The 19,129-nt window shown below is 40.5% G+C and overlaps 1 protein-coding gene across 1 annotated transcript in view; it reads left to right on the top strand.

The window, feature by feature from the left end:
* Positions 1–19,129, top strand: part of MYLK4 (myosin light chain kinase family member 4) — an 82,687-nt gene that overhangs the window by 44,530 nt on the left and 19,028 nt on the right. Inside the window, exons 4-7 of the mRNA XM_078054420.1 lie at positions 11,926–11,961; positions 15,382–15,487; positions 17,895–17,988; positions 18,065–18,174. Coding sequence (XP_077910546.1) covers positions 11,926–11,961; positions 15,382–15,487; positions 17,895–17,988; positions 18,065–18,174 — 346 coding nt within the window. The remainder of the gene's footprint in view (positions 1–11,925; positions 11,962–15,381; positions 15,488–17,894; positions 17,989–18,064; positions 18,175–19,129) is intronic.

Genomic DNA, 19,129 nt, shown 5'->3' with positions numbered 1-19,129 from the left:
TGGAAGTAGAGGGCCCTCTTATTGGCTGCAGGTGAGGGCAGTTGCCAGGTTGAGAGGAAATTTTCCTTCTTCCTGCTGGACTAAGCAAGCTGCAATGAGTGCCATGTGTGTGACCGCCCTCCCGGCATGGCTTCCTGCCTCCAATTTTGAGTTAGGTGTCCTTAACTTATTTCACAATGCTCTTTAAGATCTCTCCAGATTCAAAATGGATTTTATGATTTAGTAAGTTTTCTAATTCTTTGTCTTGTTTTGAACCCTTACAATATTGTGGGTTTTGGGGAGTACATTGTGTGGTTGAGAATACAAAAGTTAAGCATCTACCTACTGGATTGTGAGGCAAACTCCTCCCATTGCCTTAATTTCTTTCTAAAACCTCATGTAAATTTGTGATGTTAAATCTAAGGTGATTTTTCAGATTCCTTCCTGTTCTGCCATAAACCAACATGGAAAATAAATAGCTGGTTTCCACAACAACAACAACAAAAAAGGCTACCTTTTGCTTTGTTTTGCCTTTGTCTATTGAAATAGCAATCTCTAGCCTTTGAGAATAAGAACGTTGTTCCTCTCTGAATCAGCAAATGAGAGGCAGGTTCACTGCCACAGATGCCCAAGACCATGAATTTGGAAAGGAACCTGAGTGGCATGTTTTATAAACCCAGCCCCACCTCACTGGTTACTACCTCTGAGCAGTGCTTGAGAAGACACAGTAGAAGAATTCTGAAGAACTCAGGGACTACTCCCATCTTCTCCTTGCAGCAAGGGGCAAATCGGAAACATTGTTGATAAAATCTCCAAGAGAACTCCTTCCCTGTTGACAGGGCCTAATGTGGTTGAAGCAAAGCCCTCGCCTGCTGAGAAATGGAGACCTAAATAAATAGCACAAACCAAACAAGCATGACTTTTTTCTATGATCTGCCATAAAGACACTTTTACTTAGGCCTCACTTAGGTAAATCATCCCCACAAAGAGATGCCAACAAGCAAGATCATTGGAAAAGCACCGAGCAGCAATTTCTTGCCGGCGTGGAAAGTTTCAGAGTGTGCTCTGTAACCGTGCCAAGCTTTATTCTCGATTCTGTGGCATCACAGAACTCAAGCGCTAAAGGGACGCTGGAGTAATGGCTATGATGTCTGACTTAATCACCATTAGAAATATGGTAGAGGGCTTCGGCAGGAAAATGCAGAGCCATTTATTTAGCACCTATTTTAATGGTGAGTTAGGTGCTATCCAAAGAAGTGTAATCCAACATTTCAGAGGAAGTAGGTACTGCTTGCTCTTGTCTTCTGGCAAAATTAAGTTCCATAATCATAACAAGGTAAAATGTGGCAATAACAATATATATCCTCTTCTCATTTCTATCATTGAAAGTATCCATTAAGCATCTCTTGGGGCCCCTGGTTGGCTCAGTCAGTGGAGCATACGACTCTTGATCTCGGGGTTGTGAGTTTGAGCCCCAAGTTGGGTGTAGAGATGACTTAAAAATAATAAAATCTTTAAAAAATGTATTCATTAAGTGTCGCTCTGTGCTAATGTGTTATAGCACATTAAAAAAAAGTTATGGTTGATGCAGTTATATGAATAATAGATCTTAAATATATGCATTAAGCAAATGAATGTTTATAGCACATGTTCTGATTTTTATTAAGTATAAGACATTTGTTAAGAAGGTGGTCAAATGATAAATTAGGTCAATAACCCACGCTGAAGATGCAGTCTCAGATGTGAATTGGTGACACAAGCCTTTACATTCTTGCAAAGGTCTGAGAAGGCTACGAGCTTTCTCCTAGAGGTTCAGGCCAACAAATTTCTCTACATGAAAGTGGGAACTTCTAGGTGCCACAGGAGCCTAAGGGCGAGACAGCAAAGCCTGATACTGGAGAGGATATAATAAAGGGCATGCTACAGCACCCCTTCTGGAAATTTTATACAGTTGGTTGAGATGCTCAGCTCAGTAAATATTGCTCAGCATCAGCCCCCACCGCTACTTTCTAATCAATCAGTGTTTATCTGCCATATACCGAGTGAGATGTTAGAGATACCAAAATATCCAGGCAGAGCCAGGCATGCAAACAAATAATGCCAACATAGTATGATAAGTACATGATGGATGTATTGTCAATAAAAGTGGAAGAAAGACTGACTCCTCTTTTGGTAGAAGGATGTGGGACTAGAGTGTTTCAAGGAAGAATTAACAAAAGGAAACTTCTTGAGGTAGGGTCTTAAATAATGAATAAGAATTTCATACATTTTCTGGAAGTATGATCCCTGGAGCACTTAAAACAGAACCACTTCCAAAGCTTATGAAGAATGTTCTTGAGCTCCAGCCCAGACCTACTGATTAAGAATCTCTGGGGCAGGAGATTTATAAACTTTGGACCACTGTCCCAAGGTCTAAGGTGGGCAAAGGTATTGCTGATAGAAACTCTCCTACCTCCTCTTTACTCATCAGTCACTGCTTTCTCCTTGAGCGTCAAGGCACACTTTCCAATTCCTACTAATAATTAACTTTCAGGAACAGCACAGATACTATTAAAAGCTTTTATTCCAATATTAAAAATTGCATGGCCATGAGCCTACTCTTGTGGCCAGGTGCACTCATATTCATGTTCACTGATGCAGAACTGAATTTCATAGGCGGGAGTCCACAGCCACTCACCTTTCAGAACAGACTGCACTGGATGGGGACCTAGGGGTCCCAGCCATGCCGGATATTGACCCTCAAGTTACTGGGTCTTATGAGGGTTCGGAAGGTGATTAGATCAGGAGCTCAGGACATCCACTCTTTACCAACCAGAATAGAAGTACTTTCCTACTTTAATAACTGGTACAGTACCAGGGTACCAGCTGCATATTTTCCTGTATTTACCTAATAAAACAAAAAAGTGAGGTAAGAACACGAAGAGTTCAGTAAGGTATTCGGAATGTTCTCCATAAATTGAGACTTTAAGTATATCTTAGGAGTGAAAGCACAGACAACTAGATGGTATCAGAGTTTATGTACTATCTGTGTACTTTAAAATTTTTGTTTCATAAGAACTGGGCTAAATAAAATTACTTTTGTTCCTTTTAAGGGGTTGATAATCACCTTTACAGCAACCAAGTTATAGCACTTATATTAATAATCCTAACTTTATTTGCATTTTGGAACTGACCAGAATATATTCCTGATTCTCTAGAGTTTACCATTGGCACAGTTTCCCTGTACCTGTCTTACTTCAGGTTGTTGTAACAAAATACCATAGACTGGGTGGCTTACACAGCAATTCCTTTCTCACAATTCTGGAGGCTGGAAGTCTGAGATCAGGGTGCCAGCATGGTCTGGTTCTGATGAGAACTCTTTTCTTGTCTTGCAGACAGTTGCATTATCTCTGTATCCTCCCGTGGCAGAGAGACAGAGGAAAAGGCCCTGGTCTCAGGTCTTATACCTAAAGACGCTAATTTCACCATAGAGACTCTACCCTCATGACATCATCTATACCTAATTACCACTTCAAGGCCCCACCTTCTAATATTGGGAGTTAGGGCTTCAATATATGAATTTTGGCGGCACACAAACATTCAGCCCATAGCAGAAATTTTACACCTTAATGTTGCTTTTCTCTGAGACCTGAGTTTGGTAGAGACCCCAGAGATTAGTGGAAAATTCTAACTACATGACATCAGGTCTTGTATACCCTTCTGAGTCCTTGCTAGGACTCCTTGGGTCAGTGTCAAAATTCTGGACATTCTTCAAAGCTCACTGATCTTCCACACAGTTCTGGACTTCCACTGGCCACTGCTCTCAAGGGCAGCCGACATCCAGACCAGTGGAGCGTTTGTTGGCTCCTTCCAGCTTTCTCCACAGTCCTCCCTCTAAGCTTAACCAAGTGTGACAATGGCTCTTTGTGGATGGAGGCCAGATTCAAATAAATACAAGCAGCCATGACAGATATTTTGTGAAATATTTCTTCGCACCAAGTCATTATGGATATTATCTGGGTCAATGCTTCCCACATTGTAATGTGCATGGGAATCACTTGGGGAATGGTTAAAGCGCAGATTCTGATTGGATAAGCGGAGGGAGGGGCTGAGAGTCTCCACTTCCAACAAGCTCTTGGGTTGCTGTTGTCCACGGACCTACTTTGAGTGGAAGGGACTAGAAGATGAAAGGTTGGGGATTGTCATGACTGATTATTTCTACCTACTGAGTTTGGACTACATATTCCAAATTCAGAGACTTTTTAAGAGCTTTGCAGCTTCTCATTGCTTTTCAGAGATAGGTTTTTAAAGCTACTTTGTAGTGTGCTTGCAAAGTTTGCTGTGCAGGGCAAGATATGGAAAGGCCAAGCATGAGGAGGTTAGATATTTTGCTCAGGGAATGTAAGTTCAGATCTCTGACTCTCCCTGATGCCCCGTGGGACCACACCTCACCTCACCTGAGGAAACACTGAGGAAAAACAGACTCCACTTCCACGAGCCAGCCTGTGGGGAGAGGCTGGGCCACAACGCGGACTGCTTCTCAGAGCAGGAGACAGGAGATGGAGTGATAAAAGTGAACCAAAAATAAAAAATTAAAAAGCACACTGAGAACACTCTGTGAAATGAATGCTTGTAAAACTGTCTGCGGCAGGAAGAAACAGAAGAGTTTTATTAGGTGATGAAAAAACACTGTATACTTCATGTGAAAACATTCCAAAGTTGGGTCTTGTGTAGTATAACAGAAGAATCTTACTAAGTAAGACTCAGTTTAACCAAATGAACATCAAGGAGCTATAATCCCATTTGTACCTGCATTTGAAATTGGTTATTCTCTCCTCTCTCTGTCTCTCTCTCTCTCACATACACACACGCCGTTGTACTTTCTTACTAATCTTGCTGCACAGTTTTTGAAGTGCTCAGGCACTTGCTTTTCTGGTGACAGAATCCCAAGAAGGCAGAGCATGCCATTTATGGTTTTCAGATATGCTTTTGTGTAAAGGGCTATAAATAATTCTACACCCTGTGAAGTGGTGTTTCTTCACTTAACCTGAGTCCTCCCCTCTTCTGCTCACCTCCATTTTGGTGGAGGAATTGAATCACTTTCAATTAACTAAGCTTTGACCAGGAAGCAAGGCAGAGGATTTCAGGTGTGGTTGGAAATGCTGGCTTTTTTATTGATGCCCCTGAGATCACTTTTGGAGGGGAGGTTTTGTGGTCTCTGGGGAGGTCTACCTGAGGCTCATTTGCACACACGTGTCCCTGGGTGGCCGGCAAGGAAGAGGCAGGGGTGTGCTGGATAATCCATCCTGGAGAGGATCAAAGACCCTTGCTGTGGGTGAGAGGAACTGGGCATTAGGAGAAACACCACGTCTCCAGTGTTATTACTATCATTCAAAACTGTGGCACAGCAGCCTGGGTGGTAAGAAGGACTCAAGGAAAAAAACACACAACAACAAAACAACCCAGAGTGAGGGGAGCTGAGCAGACAGACAGTGGCTCCCAACCCTTGCAGTACCTTGGAGTTATTGGTGTGTGTGTGTGTGTGTGTGTGTGTGTGTATGGTTGTGGGGTGGGGGAAGGGGAGGATATTAGAAAAAACAATAGTGTGCAGTTCCCCCCCCCTTTAGGGGTGGAACCCATGCATCAAATATTTTCAAACATCCCGCCCCCCACCCCTGGTTTTGACCTTGTTAGAACAAAGGGGGTTTGGGCCTGGAAGGTAGGGGATCACATGTGTAGCCAGCCAAAGTCACATGGGTAATTTGAGTGGGAAAAATGAGGAGTTGCTAGTCAGAGGGCTCAGCATTTTCTGTGTGGGGAGGACAGGAGAGGTGATGATGAGAAGGAAATACAAAATTATGAATCCATATAAGATGTTTGGGGTAAGCTTATCCATTGGGCATAAGATGAGGAAAAAACACAATCTATATGATCAAAGTACCTGATGTGACTAAATATTTAGGTGAAGATTCTTAACTTGTTCTAACTGCTTCTTCTAAAATCAACAAAGGCAGGCTAGATAGAAGAATGGAGGTGAGCCAATGTTTTTAACGACGTGTAGCTCTCATCCACAGCCTGGCCTAGCCCCTGGGCTGGCGGGGCAGATATTAGGGGTCTGCCACCCCCTGACCCGTTGGTCTTCATCCACTACCTCAGGACTAAACATATGGCCTGCATGGGCTTGACCATAGCAAGGAGGTTATTGGAATTAGAAAACCTGAAAGTATATTTAAAATAAGAAAAGTCTGTAAAAAAGTAATATAAAATAAAATAAAATAAGAAAAGTCTGTAGTCAATAAGGAATAACCTAATGCAGTGCATTTGACCAGTGCTGTTCCCTATTCAGTCTTTTCCTGCTAGAAGAGACAGTTAAATGTGGTAGCACACTCTTTTTTTTAATAGTTCTGCTCAATACATCTTAAAATCGAATAAAAGTAAAATTACCATGTATCTTTACTTGACAGATGGTCCAATTAGACTTTCCTGGACCAGCCTTTAATTTCAGACCTTTTTTTTTTTTGATATATATCCTTGAGGAATTCTACTTACTTGCTTTCTGAATGAAGCACAGTCCATGTAACAGAGGATGCATCAAAAGGCTTTAATTTTCCTAGCAGGGTTATATTCTCAGGTGACTGTTTGATTATCCTTGATGTTCTTCTCAGCAGCGCGGGAGGGTCTGCTTACTGAGTCCTGAGGCCAAGGTGAACACTTTCCCTTCCTGGATTCAGTCAGTCAGATCCTGTCCTGCCTTATTCCATGCCAGTCCCCATGGACCATGAAACAGGTTATGCTTTGTGAACATTCTTTTTATCAGCCGGGGACTTTAGGGAGTCTTCTCATTTAAGGCAAGAATTTGAGTGTGCCCTGAAGATGAAAAGAAATAGATTTACTTTACAAATGATTTCTAAAATTATTTTCTATACTCAAGCAAGGAAATGTAGTTTGGATATTCTGAAAATTTCTCTTTTTGTATTTCTTTTGGGCTCTGTTTTTTTTCTCTCCCTCATGATGAGCCCAATCAAAGTTTAACAACATCATTATAAATTGTTATCATTTTGTTTTTGTATTTCTAGGCATTAGGGTTAAAATTGCCAAAAAGTGTTCCTCTTGGTGTCTCCACAGCAGTGATATGACAATCTCTCAGCTTAGGGGATGCAGTTAGTATAGTCATGTTCCATCGCGATGGTAAAAAAACAGTTTTCTGTAGCAACCATAATCCCCAAATGCAAGGCTGCGGATATCACTCGCCATCAGTTAAGTGATGCAAAGGATATGAGCATCAGTGACAGGGATGCATTTCGGTTGGTGCTGGGTGAGTCGGGCTTTTCAGTGACACAGCCTGATTAAAGAATATTGTCAATTATCATATGGTTTCACTCATATGTGGAACATAAGGAATAATGCAGAGGACCACAGGGGAAGGGAGGGAAAACTGAATGGGAAGAAATCAGAGAGGGAGACAAACCATGAGAGACTCTGGACTCTGGGAACCAAACTGAGGGTTACAGAGGGGAAGGGGGGTGGAGGGATGATGTAATGGGGTGATGTATTAAGGAGGGTGCTTGTGGTGATGTGCACTGGGTGTTATACGCAACTAATGAATTGTTGAACACTACATCAAAAACTAATGATGTACTATATGCTGGCTAATTGAATGTAAAAAAAGTAAAATAAATAAATTATATATATATATACACTAAAAAATAAAAAGGAATATTGTCAGAATGAGGGCACCAGTCCTGCAGGCACTTCTTTACTGCACAGGGGTTCACTGAGCATATTGAGCATGTGGTGCTGGGGAACCGTAGGTGAAGAGAAGGGTCCTTATCCCAGTGGGGGGACAGGCATGTCAAGTGACCATACAATACCCAGAAGACGATCACTGCATTGTGGGCACCCAGAGGAGGCAGTAGCTATTTTGCCTTTCTGTTCTTTAAAAGTTTAAATCCACTTTAAGATGGGTTTTTAAAGTTGATTTTTATTGAATGGAAATAAAGAGGGATGAGGCAGAGTCATTCAATGGAACTAATTTTCCTTTTGGTTGCTCTACCATGTTGAGGAGAAGTAGAGTTGTAGTGTAGTACTGGGACAGGCTTGTGGTTCGCGGTGGGAGTGAGCTCCACTCCAGGTAGGTGGGCACACTCTTCTGGATGGATGTTGCCTTCCTGCTCAGCTCTTGTTTCTATGGCAGTCAGTGAAACTGCGTGGAGACCAGAGTATAAAGTGCATACAATTGGTCTAAATTGTCAAAATAGTCATTAAGCAATGAATCTTGACCTCTTAAAAGCAGTTTGCAAGACATGAGCTGATTGTTCAAATTATGTGCTTGTCCTTGAACCTGCTGATTAGAATGTTTCTTCTCTAAAGCACATAATTTAGAAAATCAGAATGTAAGAAATGGTGTTATTTGGAGGAACGGTCTCCAAATTATTTTGATTTTGCACTGCGATCAGTAAAATGCATTTAAGTAAATCCCAGTATGTTTATTCAGAAATTATGCACATTGATAAACAATACATGTATATTTATTTTATAAATAAATTTAGTATATTACAGATACTTATAAATTATATATCTGTCCAATTTTATTCATACATGTTTTAAAAAATATATAAAATATAAATTTTAAAAGAATGGAAAACAGACAGAAATGAGTTCTAACATTTCCTTTACACAACCTGAAGACTACTTTAGACACACTCAGGGCACATACTCCCCCCAGTCTAGAAAACTGTACAGAGTGGAGAGAACAGAACTTGTTTTAAATACTTGGGCATTTGGGATTTGGGTCTCCTTTCTTCTGTATGTCATTCTTTTTTTTTTTTTTTTTTTTTAAAGATTTTATTTATTTATCTGAGAGAGAGAATGGGAGACAGAGAGCATGAGAGGGGGAGGGTCAGAGGGAGAAGCAGACTCCCCGCTGAGCAGGGAGCCCGATGTGGGACTCGATCCCGGGACTCCAGAATCATGACCTGAGCCGAAGGCAGTTGCTTAACCAACTGAGCCACCCAGGCGCCCCCTTCTGTACGTCATTCTAAATGCATTGATGGATTATTATAAAAGCAATGAGTAATTGGTCACAAAAGGAATCCATATGCAAATACAGAAGTATTTATTAAGTGAAGGAATAATGAATGAATTTGAATGAAATGAAGCCCTCATGTTCAACTCGGTCATCAGTGTGAATTTAGCAAAGGAACATAATCTCTGACATGATTTGTATCTATTAACAGAGGGTGATAGTAATCCTTATAGGAACATCATGCTTAACAGTCCTGTCATGTCCTCTCTCATAGGTAGAAAATATGTTCAGTTTTGGACAAGATATATCTACAGACTTGTGCTTCTTATTTTAGCAACTTCTACAGATAACATGGAAACACAAAGTAAAAGCTCTTCATGCTGAAGTTGCTGTCCAGAAACAGGAAAGGAGAGATACAGCTTCTGTTTTTTGGAAACTCAGTTCAAAGTTCCTCTAGATGTCAGTATTACATAGAGAAATGAAAATACAATAGCCTGTGGCAATGAATAAAACCTCTTTACATTATTTAAGTGGTAAAACATATGTGATATATAATTGACAAAGAAAAAAAACAGCCTCATTTGGAAGCTGGTTTCTTATATTCCTCAGAATCAATAGCTTCTCCTGTTGGTCAACTCCAGCTGCTCTACCCAAAGAATGTTAGCACAACTCCTGGACCTTTGCCACCAATACCTGGATGACCTTAGAGGCAAATGCTCATCAATCTGGCACTCTATGGAGTCTTACCACCAAATTCTCAATTTTACCTATTTTGATGAACTGAAATTGATTAAAACGTAACAGTTTTCATTATCAAGTCCACCAATGTACACGTTATCCAGAATAAATCCAGAAGCACAATGTCTATCCACCAGGAGTTTTCATTTCAAAAGAGAAACACTGAAAGACAAAATTATACAATATCTTAAACACAATTTGTTAAACTTTCTTATCTGGCTAATTTGACTTATTTTCAAAATTGGACTTAAATTCTCTCTCTCTTGCCTTTCTTCCATGTTAATTCTAGTTGCTTGGTAAATATTTATTTCTTCACTCTACTAACGTGTTTCCATTTTATACCCATCTCTCTTAATCTTCCTTCTTATCTCCCGTGGTACTGGCTGTGCAATAGATATTCAATAAATACTAACAACATACCTTGCCTGTAATCTTCTATTTTTTTTCTAAGTGACAGTACAACGTAGTAGTTAAGAGCACAGAATGAAAGAGACAGCTGACTAATAATCCTGGCTCAACCATTTCTGAATTGTATAATGCTTGGAAATTACCTGATTTCATTATAAAATGTGGCTAACAGTATCTATCCCAAAGGGTTGCTATGAGGATCAACTGAGTTAATAACATGCTTAGAAATGTGCCTGCTATGTAGACAGTGCTTAGTGTATATTAGCCATCATCATCATTGACATCATCCCCACCACCACCATCACCATCATCATCATCATCATCACCACCACCACCATCACCCTCATCATCATCATCATCATCACCACCACCACCATCACCCTCATCATCATCATCATCATCACCACCACCAGCATCATCATCATCACCACCATCATCATCACCATTACCATCACCACCACCACCATCATCATCACCATCATTACCACCATCATCACTATATCCTAGTCACTGGGCTAAGTGCCAGAGATTCAAAGATGAATCAGTCTTTCTGCCCAAGGCTAGTGGGAAATTAACGGGAAAAAACGTTTAAGAGTGTTGTCAGTGATGCTGGGATGGGTGCATATGCTGTGCGCAGAGGAGAGAGCAGCTGGATTTGCCTGAGGAAGTTGCAGAACATTTGTATTGTGCTTTCACCTAGAAGAGGAAGTTACAAACTCTGAGGCTATAATGTCTAATTTTGGTTTTCCACAGATTTACTAAACATACCTTTGTGTTTCAATGTCTCTAACTGAAAAATGGAAATGCTCTGAACCTATGAGACTGCCCCTTGGATTATTTAAAAGTATATTAGCATTCTGTCTTGATGCCCCTGAGCTGCACTTATGCGGCGTTTCATGCTTGCAAGTCACCCTAAGGCAAATTTCGCTCTCTTTCCAAAGAAAAGAAACGGACTCTTTGGACATCCATACAATTTCATTAATTTATAATGCACAACTTCAGAATTTGTGATAACTTGGGTGGATTGGGCTAATGTTTACTTTTTATGTGGTATTTAAGAAAAGTTGGCTAAGCAAATTCAGAGAAGCCAAACTGTGAGAAGGATGTTTATCTGCCTAGGAAAATGGTCATCTGCTTTAAGCCATGTGAAACCTCATTCAGAAAAGCTTACTTTAGTCTCCTGCTTTCTGGTTTACAAAACCTATTCATATAGATCCTCTCATTTTCATCTGATTAATATGTGAACCATATCAAGACAATATGAACAGAGGTCAGAGGTGACATATACATTATCAATATCTTTTAATCTATTCATGAAGATGGGCCTTCTTTTACAAACAATGCCAGAGTTTAACAGAATTTCTTTTAGAGTAGTGAGTTCATTTGTTTTTAAATATTGTAGTCTATACAGTTTCATTAATTCAGACTGTCCTGCCCTCTAACTTGCTATTAATTTTAGTGGGTTTTTTTTTTTATTTTTGAATCATGTAATATAGTAGTTTTCAATCTGGGATGATTTTGCCCCCCCAAGGGACACTTAACAATTTCTGGAGACATTTTGGTTGTTATAACTGGGAGGGAAGCTATCATCATCTTCTTGTGGGTAGAGGACAAAGATGTTGCAAAAATTCTATAATGCTCATGACATTTTCCACAACAAAGAATTATCCACCCCATGTGTCAGTAGTGCTGAGGTTGAGAAACCCTGATGTAATCAATAAGTAACTTCAGTTATTCAATTGTGTATCCACAGGCTAAGGAGAAGTCACGGCCACACCCTGGTCTGAAGGAAACAGCACCTGTCAAAGGCAAAAGGACACCGGCCCTCACAGGTAACATCTTTAGAAGACTAGATATTTATGCATAAGGAAAGCTGTGATGTAAAAGTCCTGTTGCCGTTGTTCTTATTCAGAAGGAGTTACATGTTCATAAAGCCCTGTGTTGGGAGAAGTGCTGTTTGAATATCTTTATTTGATTGGCTTTGGGTCCTACTAGTTACAAACTAGAAACTCTTTGGGAACCCAAATGTCAGTCAGTTGGTCATGTTCATGTCTACTTTGCCTTTCAAAATCTTGTATCTTCTGATAAAGAGAAACCTGAATAGAAATGCCATTATGTGAAGCCGAAATTATACTGATCACATGCATCCTCCATTAAAATATTTTGTGGCTTTTAGAGAGATCTTCCCAGAAGAACCAGCCCTCCTCCGAGAAAAAAAAGGTTAATAAACTCAATGAGAACAATTCTGAGAAGACCAATGCCTCTCTAGTTCAGAGAAGTTTTGCCACATTTCATACAGAAAGACCACAAGACGAAGTCGAAGATTTTGCTCTAAGAAGTTCCATAGAGCCAAGAGAAAATATAGACACAAGAGACATTTCGAGTACACAGAGACTGAACAGACAAGAAAGTAATAGTTCTGGAGATGATAAGCAAGCCACTGTGGATCAAAATGGATGTCCAGTGTTCAAAGGAGAGAAAAATGGGCTTCATTCTAAAGAAGATACTAGTGAAAGCCAAGTTGAGACAAAAGGAGGACCAGCAATTGCAAATGAAACAGTGTTGGACAAGTGTTCAAATAAAAAGCAGTGTGTTGATAAAACAAATGGTGATCAAATCTGTGAAAGGTAGGCTTTAAAGCATTGCACGCCTACAACTGATGTTTTTGGTAGACCTATGAACCATTGCGATTTAAAGCCATACCAAAAGGAGAAGTGAAGTGAGTTTTTAAAGCAACGGTTTAGAAACCAGTTTCCCAGCTGGTGTGGGTTTTTCTTGGCCCTGTTCTCTTGCCATTACTTTTTCTTCTTGCCTGTGACATTTTCAGGCATTTTTACTGTTTTCTTCTGTCAACTGATAAAGATAATGATTATTATCAATCAGTATTTTTAAGATTAAGTATGAAGTTCTTGTTTTTAGCAATATAAAGCACATGCTTCCTAAGATCAAGAACTGAATAATGAGATCAGATTTATCTGTAAGTTAAGAAACTAATTCTTAAATTATGCATGATAAATTGGCTATTTTCCTAAGGTATTGTGAGGATTGAGTAAGAAGTAGATTATTGAAGGACTCTTCCTCAACTGCAAAGTTTCACATATAAATTCAGGTAATTATGTAGCCAACCACAATCAATTACTCTATGTTGTGATGGGCCACAGACTCTATCTGGAACAGAGTATCCAAATATCTCTGTGTTTTTTACGGAATTAAGATATAATTTTTATTTCATTTATTAATAATGTATTTGAAACCCAATCATAGAGAAGTCAAATTTTTAAAGAATTAAACATAAAGGCTAATGTTTATTAAGAAAGTCCATCATTGCAAAGATCTGCTTAGTAAGGTAAGGAGCTGTTAAAAAACTGAAATTAGTTCAATTCTTTGACCAATAAAGGTTTACTCTCCCTGCTGTTAATATTCAGAGATGATTGCTTCCTTTAGTACACTTTAATTTAGTAATCTCTCTCTTCTATAAGAAAAGGAAGTGAAAAAAATGAAGATCAAATTAGCTAGGTATCATAAGATGACTGCTTTTGTAAAGGGTCAGTGGAATAACTTGGGGTCACAATGAGGTCATCAGGGAGAGTCCCTGGGATCCTGTTATCTACATCCGTTCTTGTGCTGCTTCGTTTGATGGGGAAGCATACTGCTCCATTTCATCCCAAATGCTGAAACAGCCAACTCTATCATGAAGCTTCACCAAAGCACCATGTTCAGGAAGCTTTAGTGCTAAGACTTTTGATCATCTGAAAGTTATCTCCTTGAAACGTTGAGAGCTGCAGGTGGATTTTATTTTCCAGGTGTATCAGCAATGTAAAAGCCATTTCTACAACCCGAATCCTGGAAAACCCAGTGCTAGCGCCCACTTTCCAGAATGCTGAGCAAGCAGAACACACTGGCAGCAGCAAGCGGAGGGTGACGGGGGAGTGCTTCACCAAAGAGGACAGCAAAAAGAGCAGAATAGATGTAGAGAGTCCAGGTGAAGGACACACATTTAGGACACAGGAAACCAGACAAGCCCAGGGGGGCTTACAAGGCAAACCCTTGGCATCTGCTGGAACTAAGACCTCCAGACAGCAAGATCTGATGGCCCCATTGGGTAGGAAATGGTTTTTGTTTCAGCCTTTTAAAGCTTCTTAACCTTTTCCAGCAAGCATTTCCAACTAAATTTCACTTAGCCTAACAGCCTGAAGGAGACAGAATGCCATACTGATGCCATTTGTGTATGTAATTCAATCACTTTTTTTTTTTTTTTTTTGGTCTGAAGAGATGAATGCCACCAAGAAAATTCTTTCATGACTTCTTTCGTTTTCAGCATATTTATGGTGTGAGAGATGAATGTCTATATCAAATCAGATTCCCAGACACTTCTATTATCTGAATTCTTAAAAATATTAACATTTGGCAGAGTGCCTAGCACAAGATAAGTGCTCCAGAATTATGTGTTGAATACATTTAAAGTTCTGAAAGCAAAGTTATTATCTACTCACCTCCCCTTGTATCCTTGTATGCATGTAAGAAGCTGCATGCAATAGATGCTTAAATATGGAATAAATGGGGAAATGAATAGGCTCACAGAAAGCAAACCATGGAAAAATAAAAAGAATGCTGGAAGAATATTACTGAGTTTGTGTTTTAGAACCGATCATGAGGTGGACTAGAGTTAAAACACTTAGACCGGAGGGTGGGAAGTGGGAGAAATTTGAGAGCTGTAGAATATGTCCTTAGCCAGTTTTACTGGTTGTTTTATTTCCAGCCAGGAAAAATTCATCTCTGTGCCTTAAAAGTGTCTTAAATAAAGGCTAAAATATTTTGCAAAGTAATGTAGAATAATAGCAAACATTTCAATGACATGAAGTAACTCTTCATCTTTCTTTGCTTTAATTAAAATAATGAACCTTATCAGTGGTGCTTTTTTTTTTTAATGGATCAAACACTTCCTTATCTTAGAACTTAAATGGTTTTGGGCTTGAGAGAATTATCCGTATGGACTGTTTGGGGTTGGAGATTTTCAACTATTGTGACATTTCTAAAAGTTGTCCTGAAGATGGTATAAACCACAGTTACATGGTCCTGACATTCTTTCTGAAAGATGTCAGGTGTCACCTTCATGAATTACAGACCATAATATGAAATAGAAACATATATTCCCTGGATCACTAGGAATAAAATAGATGGCCCATTTTATTTTATTCTGAGGCCCAGTCTGGTGCCAGAAAGAGGTCTGACTGCTTCCTCTCACCATCTAGATGATGTCCCGGCTCCTCCCGCCCCGTTTAATCACCGTATCGTGACAGCCAAACAAGCAGCCATCAACGTCTTTTATACTGTGAGCAGAATGGAAGTTTTAGGAGGGTAAGTAATGCTCAATTTTAACACGCTTTCCACAAAAGAAGAGCATTTTCAAAGAGGCAGATCCTGAGGATTGCATAAATGTTTGCCAGTCTTGACCCAAGAACCAGAAACATCATAAACAAGCATTTTAAGAGATTTTTAGCATTTCTGAAAATCGCTACTGATGTCAGAAAGGTTGATGTGGTGACAGTGACTGAAGTCCACATTTATTATCTGCTTTACTTCCCATGTTGTAATATCTGAAAGTGGGAGAAGCCCCAGTGAGTCACCAGAAGGTTTAGAAGCTGTCCAAAACTTGAAAACGGAGACACAAAATGTAGGAATGAGTGAACAACACTGTGTATTTCTTGTGGCATGTGTTAAATCTTTTTTTTATCATTGTTGTTGGTTTTCCATTTATGTTGTTACTGTATTAATTACTATTATCCATTTTGAGTGATTGCTTCAGTCCCTGAAGAATTTTTTTAAAGGACGTCTAAATGCATACTCTCTCCCCGAAGAAGGAAGAGTACAGTCCATCAGGGACCGAGTTTATTACTGGGGGATATTCCTTCCTTTTCTATGACAGACACAATCCCCCTTTGATATCTTGTGATTTAAAGTCTAAATTATAAAGTTTACTACTGTCAGCATATCTATGTGAAATAGCATAAGGAAGCAGAACATTTACACAAAAGCTACTTACCAACCATGGAAAATATGTACAGCAACTATAGTGCATGTTTCTGCATTTGGTCATTGGGGGTGTGGTCGCCATTTGTGAAGTCCCTTCTTCCTCTTCCTGCCCCATATTTCTTTTGCCTGCACCATGGGGAACCCCCTGAATGCTTTCCTCCTCAGCCTGCTGATTATAGAGAGCTCCTCTTGAGACTGTGAGAAAGGGCAGAGAGACAAATGAAAACCCTGAAACATGAATAGGTGCCCTGGGAGTCTTTAGTATTACTGCACGTAGTAGCTCATTTGGGTCGTCAGGGACTTCGGTGGCAAACCAGCAACTGTTTCTCGGAAGGAGAATTGTTATTTGCAGAAGACACTTTGAGACAATTCCCAGGGTATTTTCTTTTTTCTTTTCTTTTTTTTAAGATTTATTTACTTTAGAGAAAGAGAGCACAAGCAGGGGGAGGGGCAGAGGGAGAGGGAGAAGCAGACTCTCTGCTGAGCAGGGAACCTGATGCGGGGCTCCATCTCAGGACCCTGAGATCATGACCGGAGCCAAAATCGAGAGTGGGACGCTCACCCACTGAGCCACCCAGGCAACCCCAGGGCATTTTCTTCATCAGTAGCCACATGTGACGTGCCTGGGGCTGTGTTCACGGTCTGGACATGGTAGTTGGAATTAAGGTCCTCCCTTGGCTTATGTTTACGGAAATGTCATTCTCCGAGACCAATCTGTTTGTGCACAGATGTAGCTGAGTTGAGTGGGACCTCAACTCAGTTGGTCACCACCCTGCCTCTGTCAGTTGTGGCCACCATCCTCACCTCTGCAGCCCTCCAGGAATGTGGGGGGTTCTTAGGGTCACAGTGTTGTTCAGGAAGCTTCCCCTTAGCCCCCTGCCATGATAGCCACATTGCACAAGCAGGCACCTGTGTTCTATTTTACTAAATCAGGAATCAAAGCAAGAAGTCACATTTTAAAATTGTTCATGAGTGTACATTTCGGTATGTGATTACATGTGTAAGAAGCTGTCCTTTAAAGTGTATAAAAATTTATATCCAAGCTAAACCGTCAAAAATCTCATAGGTGATTATGTAATATGTATTTTTTATTTTATGTATCTGTATGTAATATTGTTATCACTTTATTTATATGCAGTTTCCAAAAATAATTTTACATGCCTGACCTACAGACTGTATTGTTCATTCGCTTACAAAGCCTAACTTATTCCATTCATATGGATTCAGAAAGATTCTATTTTTTTCTATAACAAGTTCTCAAATTTTAGGGTGCATATGAATCATCCAAGGAACTCTGTGGAAATGCAGATTCTGGGGCCTCACCTTAGATTCTTGCCTCAGTAGGTCTGGGGTAGGGCTGGGAAACCCCTCAGCCCATGACGGAGAGACCACACTTTAACATTATTTTAGAAGTTTTTTTTTTAAAGATTTTATTTATCTGTTCAGTAGAGACAGAGAGAGAGAGAGAGAGAGGCAGAGGGAGAAGCAGACTCCCAAGGAGCAGGGAGCCCGATGCGGGACTCGATCCCAGGACCCTGGGATCATGACCCGAGCCGAAGGCAGACGCTCAACCATCTGAGCCACCCAGGCGCCCATTATTTTAGAAGTTTATTGGCTACAGTAGATAACACTAACAGGTTTGCTCATTCAAACCCCAAAAGAGAAATGCCCCGACAGGGGCGTCTTCCACTTGGCCCCACCTCACGCTGCACCACGTCCTCTTCTTTGGCAGGGGGCGCTTTGGCCAGGTTCACAGGTGTGAAGAGAAAGCAACAGGTCTGAAGCTGGCGGCCAAGATCATCAAGACCAGAGGCACCAAGGATAAGGTAAAGTCCGTGCAACGCGGATCTGTCCTTGCCGTCATCATCTTCACTTCGCTAAAGCATCTTTCCTTCTTCTCAGGATGAAGTGAAGAACGAGATCAACATCATGAACCAGCTGGATCACGTGAACCTCATTCAGCTCTACGACGCCTTTGAGTCTAAGAATGACATTGTCCTGGTCATGGAGTAGTACGTGTTCTCCCTCCCCCACCCCCTCCTCCACCCTTCCTCCACCCCTCCCCTGCACAGCTGCACGCAAGCATGATTACGCGGCGGTAGCTCTGTCCTGCTTCAGAAGTTGCTAGATCCGTGCTTGGTGCACTTCTGATTCTGACCGGCATGTATCAGACAATCGCATCAGTTTCAGAAGGAAAATTACTTAGGAATACACATCTCCATGTGTGATTTTACTGAGAAGAAGTAGAATGACACCCTAGACATAGCTTTATATCTAAGCTATTGTGTCAAATAGCCAGCCTAAAGATTATTCTGGTTAACCTGAAGGAAAGTGATTTTTGAACCACATTTTTTTTTCAACCTAATCATTAATACAAAGTTCACTTCAAATTCTTAATAACTGGGGCTAAGAAACTTCCATTTAAATTCACTTTTATAAAAAATTAATAAGTAGTTAGAAAGTGAGTAGTTCTCAATTACGCTGAATCAGTATTGTGATTCAGTTCATTCTTTCCCCTGCTTGGGGTTTTGTTTATCATCGCGCAATAGGAATTTGGGGTAATAAAAAGTCTAGCATCAGAAGCACATAGGAGCACTTTAACACTGAAAGTAGTCTGAGAAGACCCTGTTTGACCATCACTTGGTATTTGGGATTCCTCTCCCAGCCTTTGTAGGGTCCTCTTTATCTTCCGTATATGTTAGGAAATGGCAGATGCAGACTCATAACAGAACTGCAGCCACGAGATGACTGGGACCTTGAGGCTTTCGGGTTGTGAAATTGATGGTAGCTAAAAGAAGGGCCTTTAGCCTAAGCATCATGTAGCTGAGATAGCGATGGAGGTGGAGAAGTCACCGGGCACACACACCTGCTGGAAGAGTTGGACGAGCTTAAACACGTGGCTGCTACTCCAGGAAGTGGCTGTGTTCACGGAGGAGCCATACTCAGGACTTGACGCCTCTTCCCTCT

This window comes from Halichoerus grypus, chromosome 9 (assembly GCF_964656455.1).
Source record: "Halichoerus grypus chromosome 9, mHalGry1.hap1.1, whole genome shotgun sequence".
Lineage (NCBI taxonomy): Eukaryota > Metazoa > Chordata > Mammalia > Carnivora > Phocidae > Halichoerus > Halichoerus grypus.
This window is presented reverse-complemented; position numbering and strand designations above follow the sequence as displayed.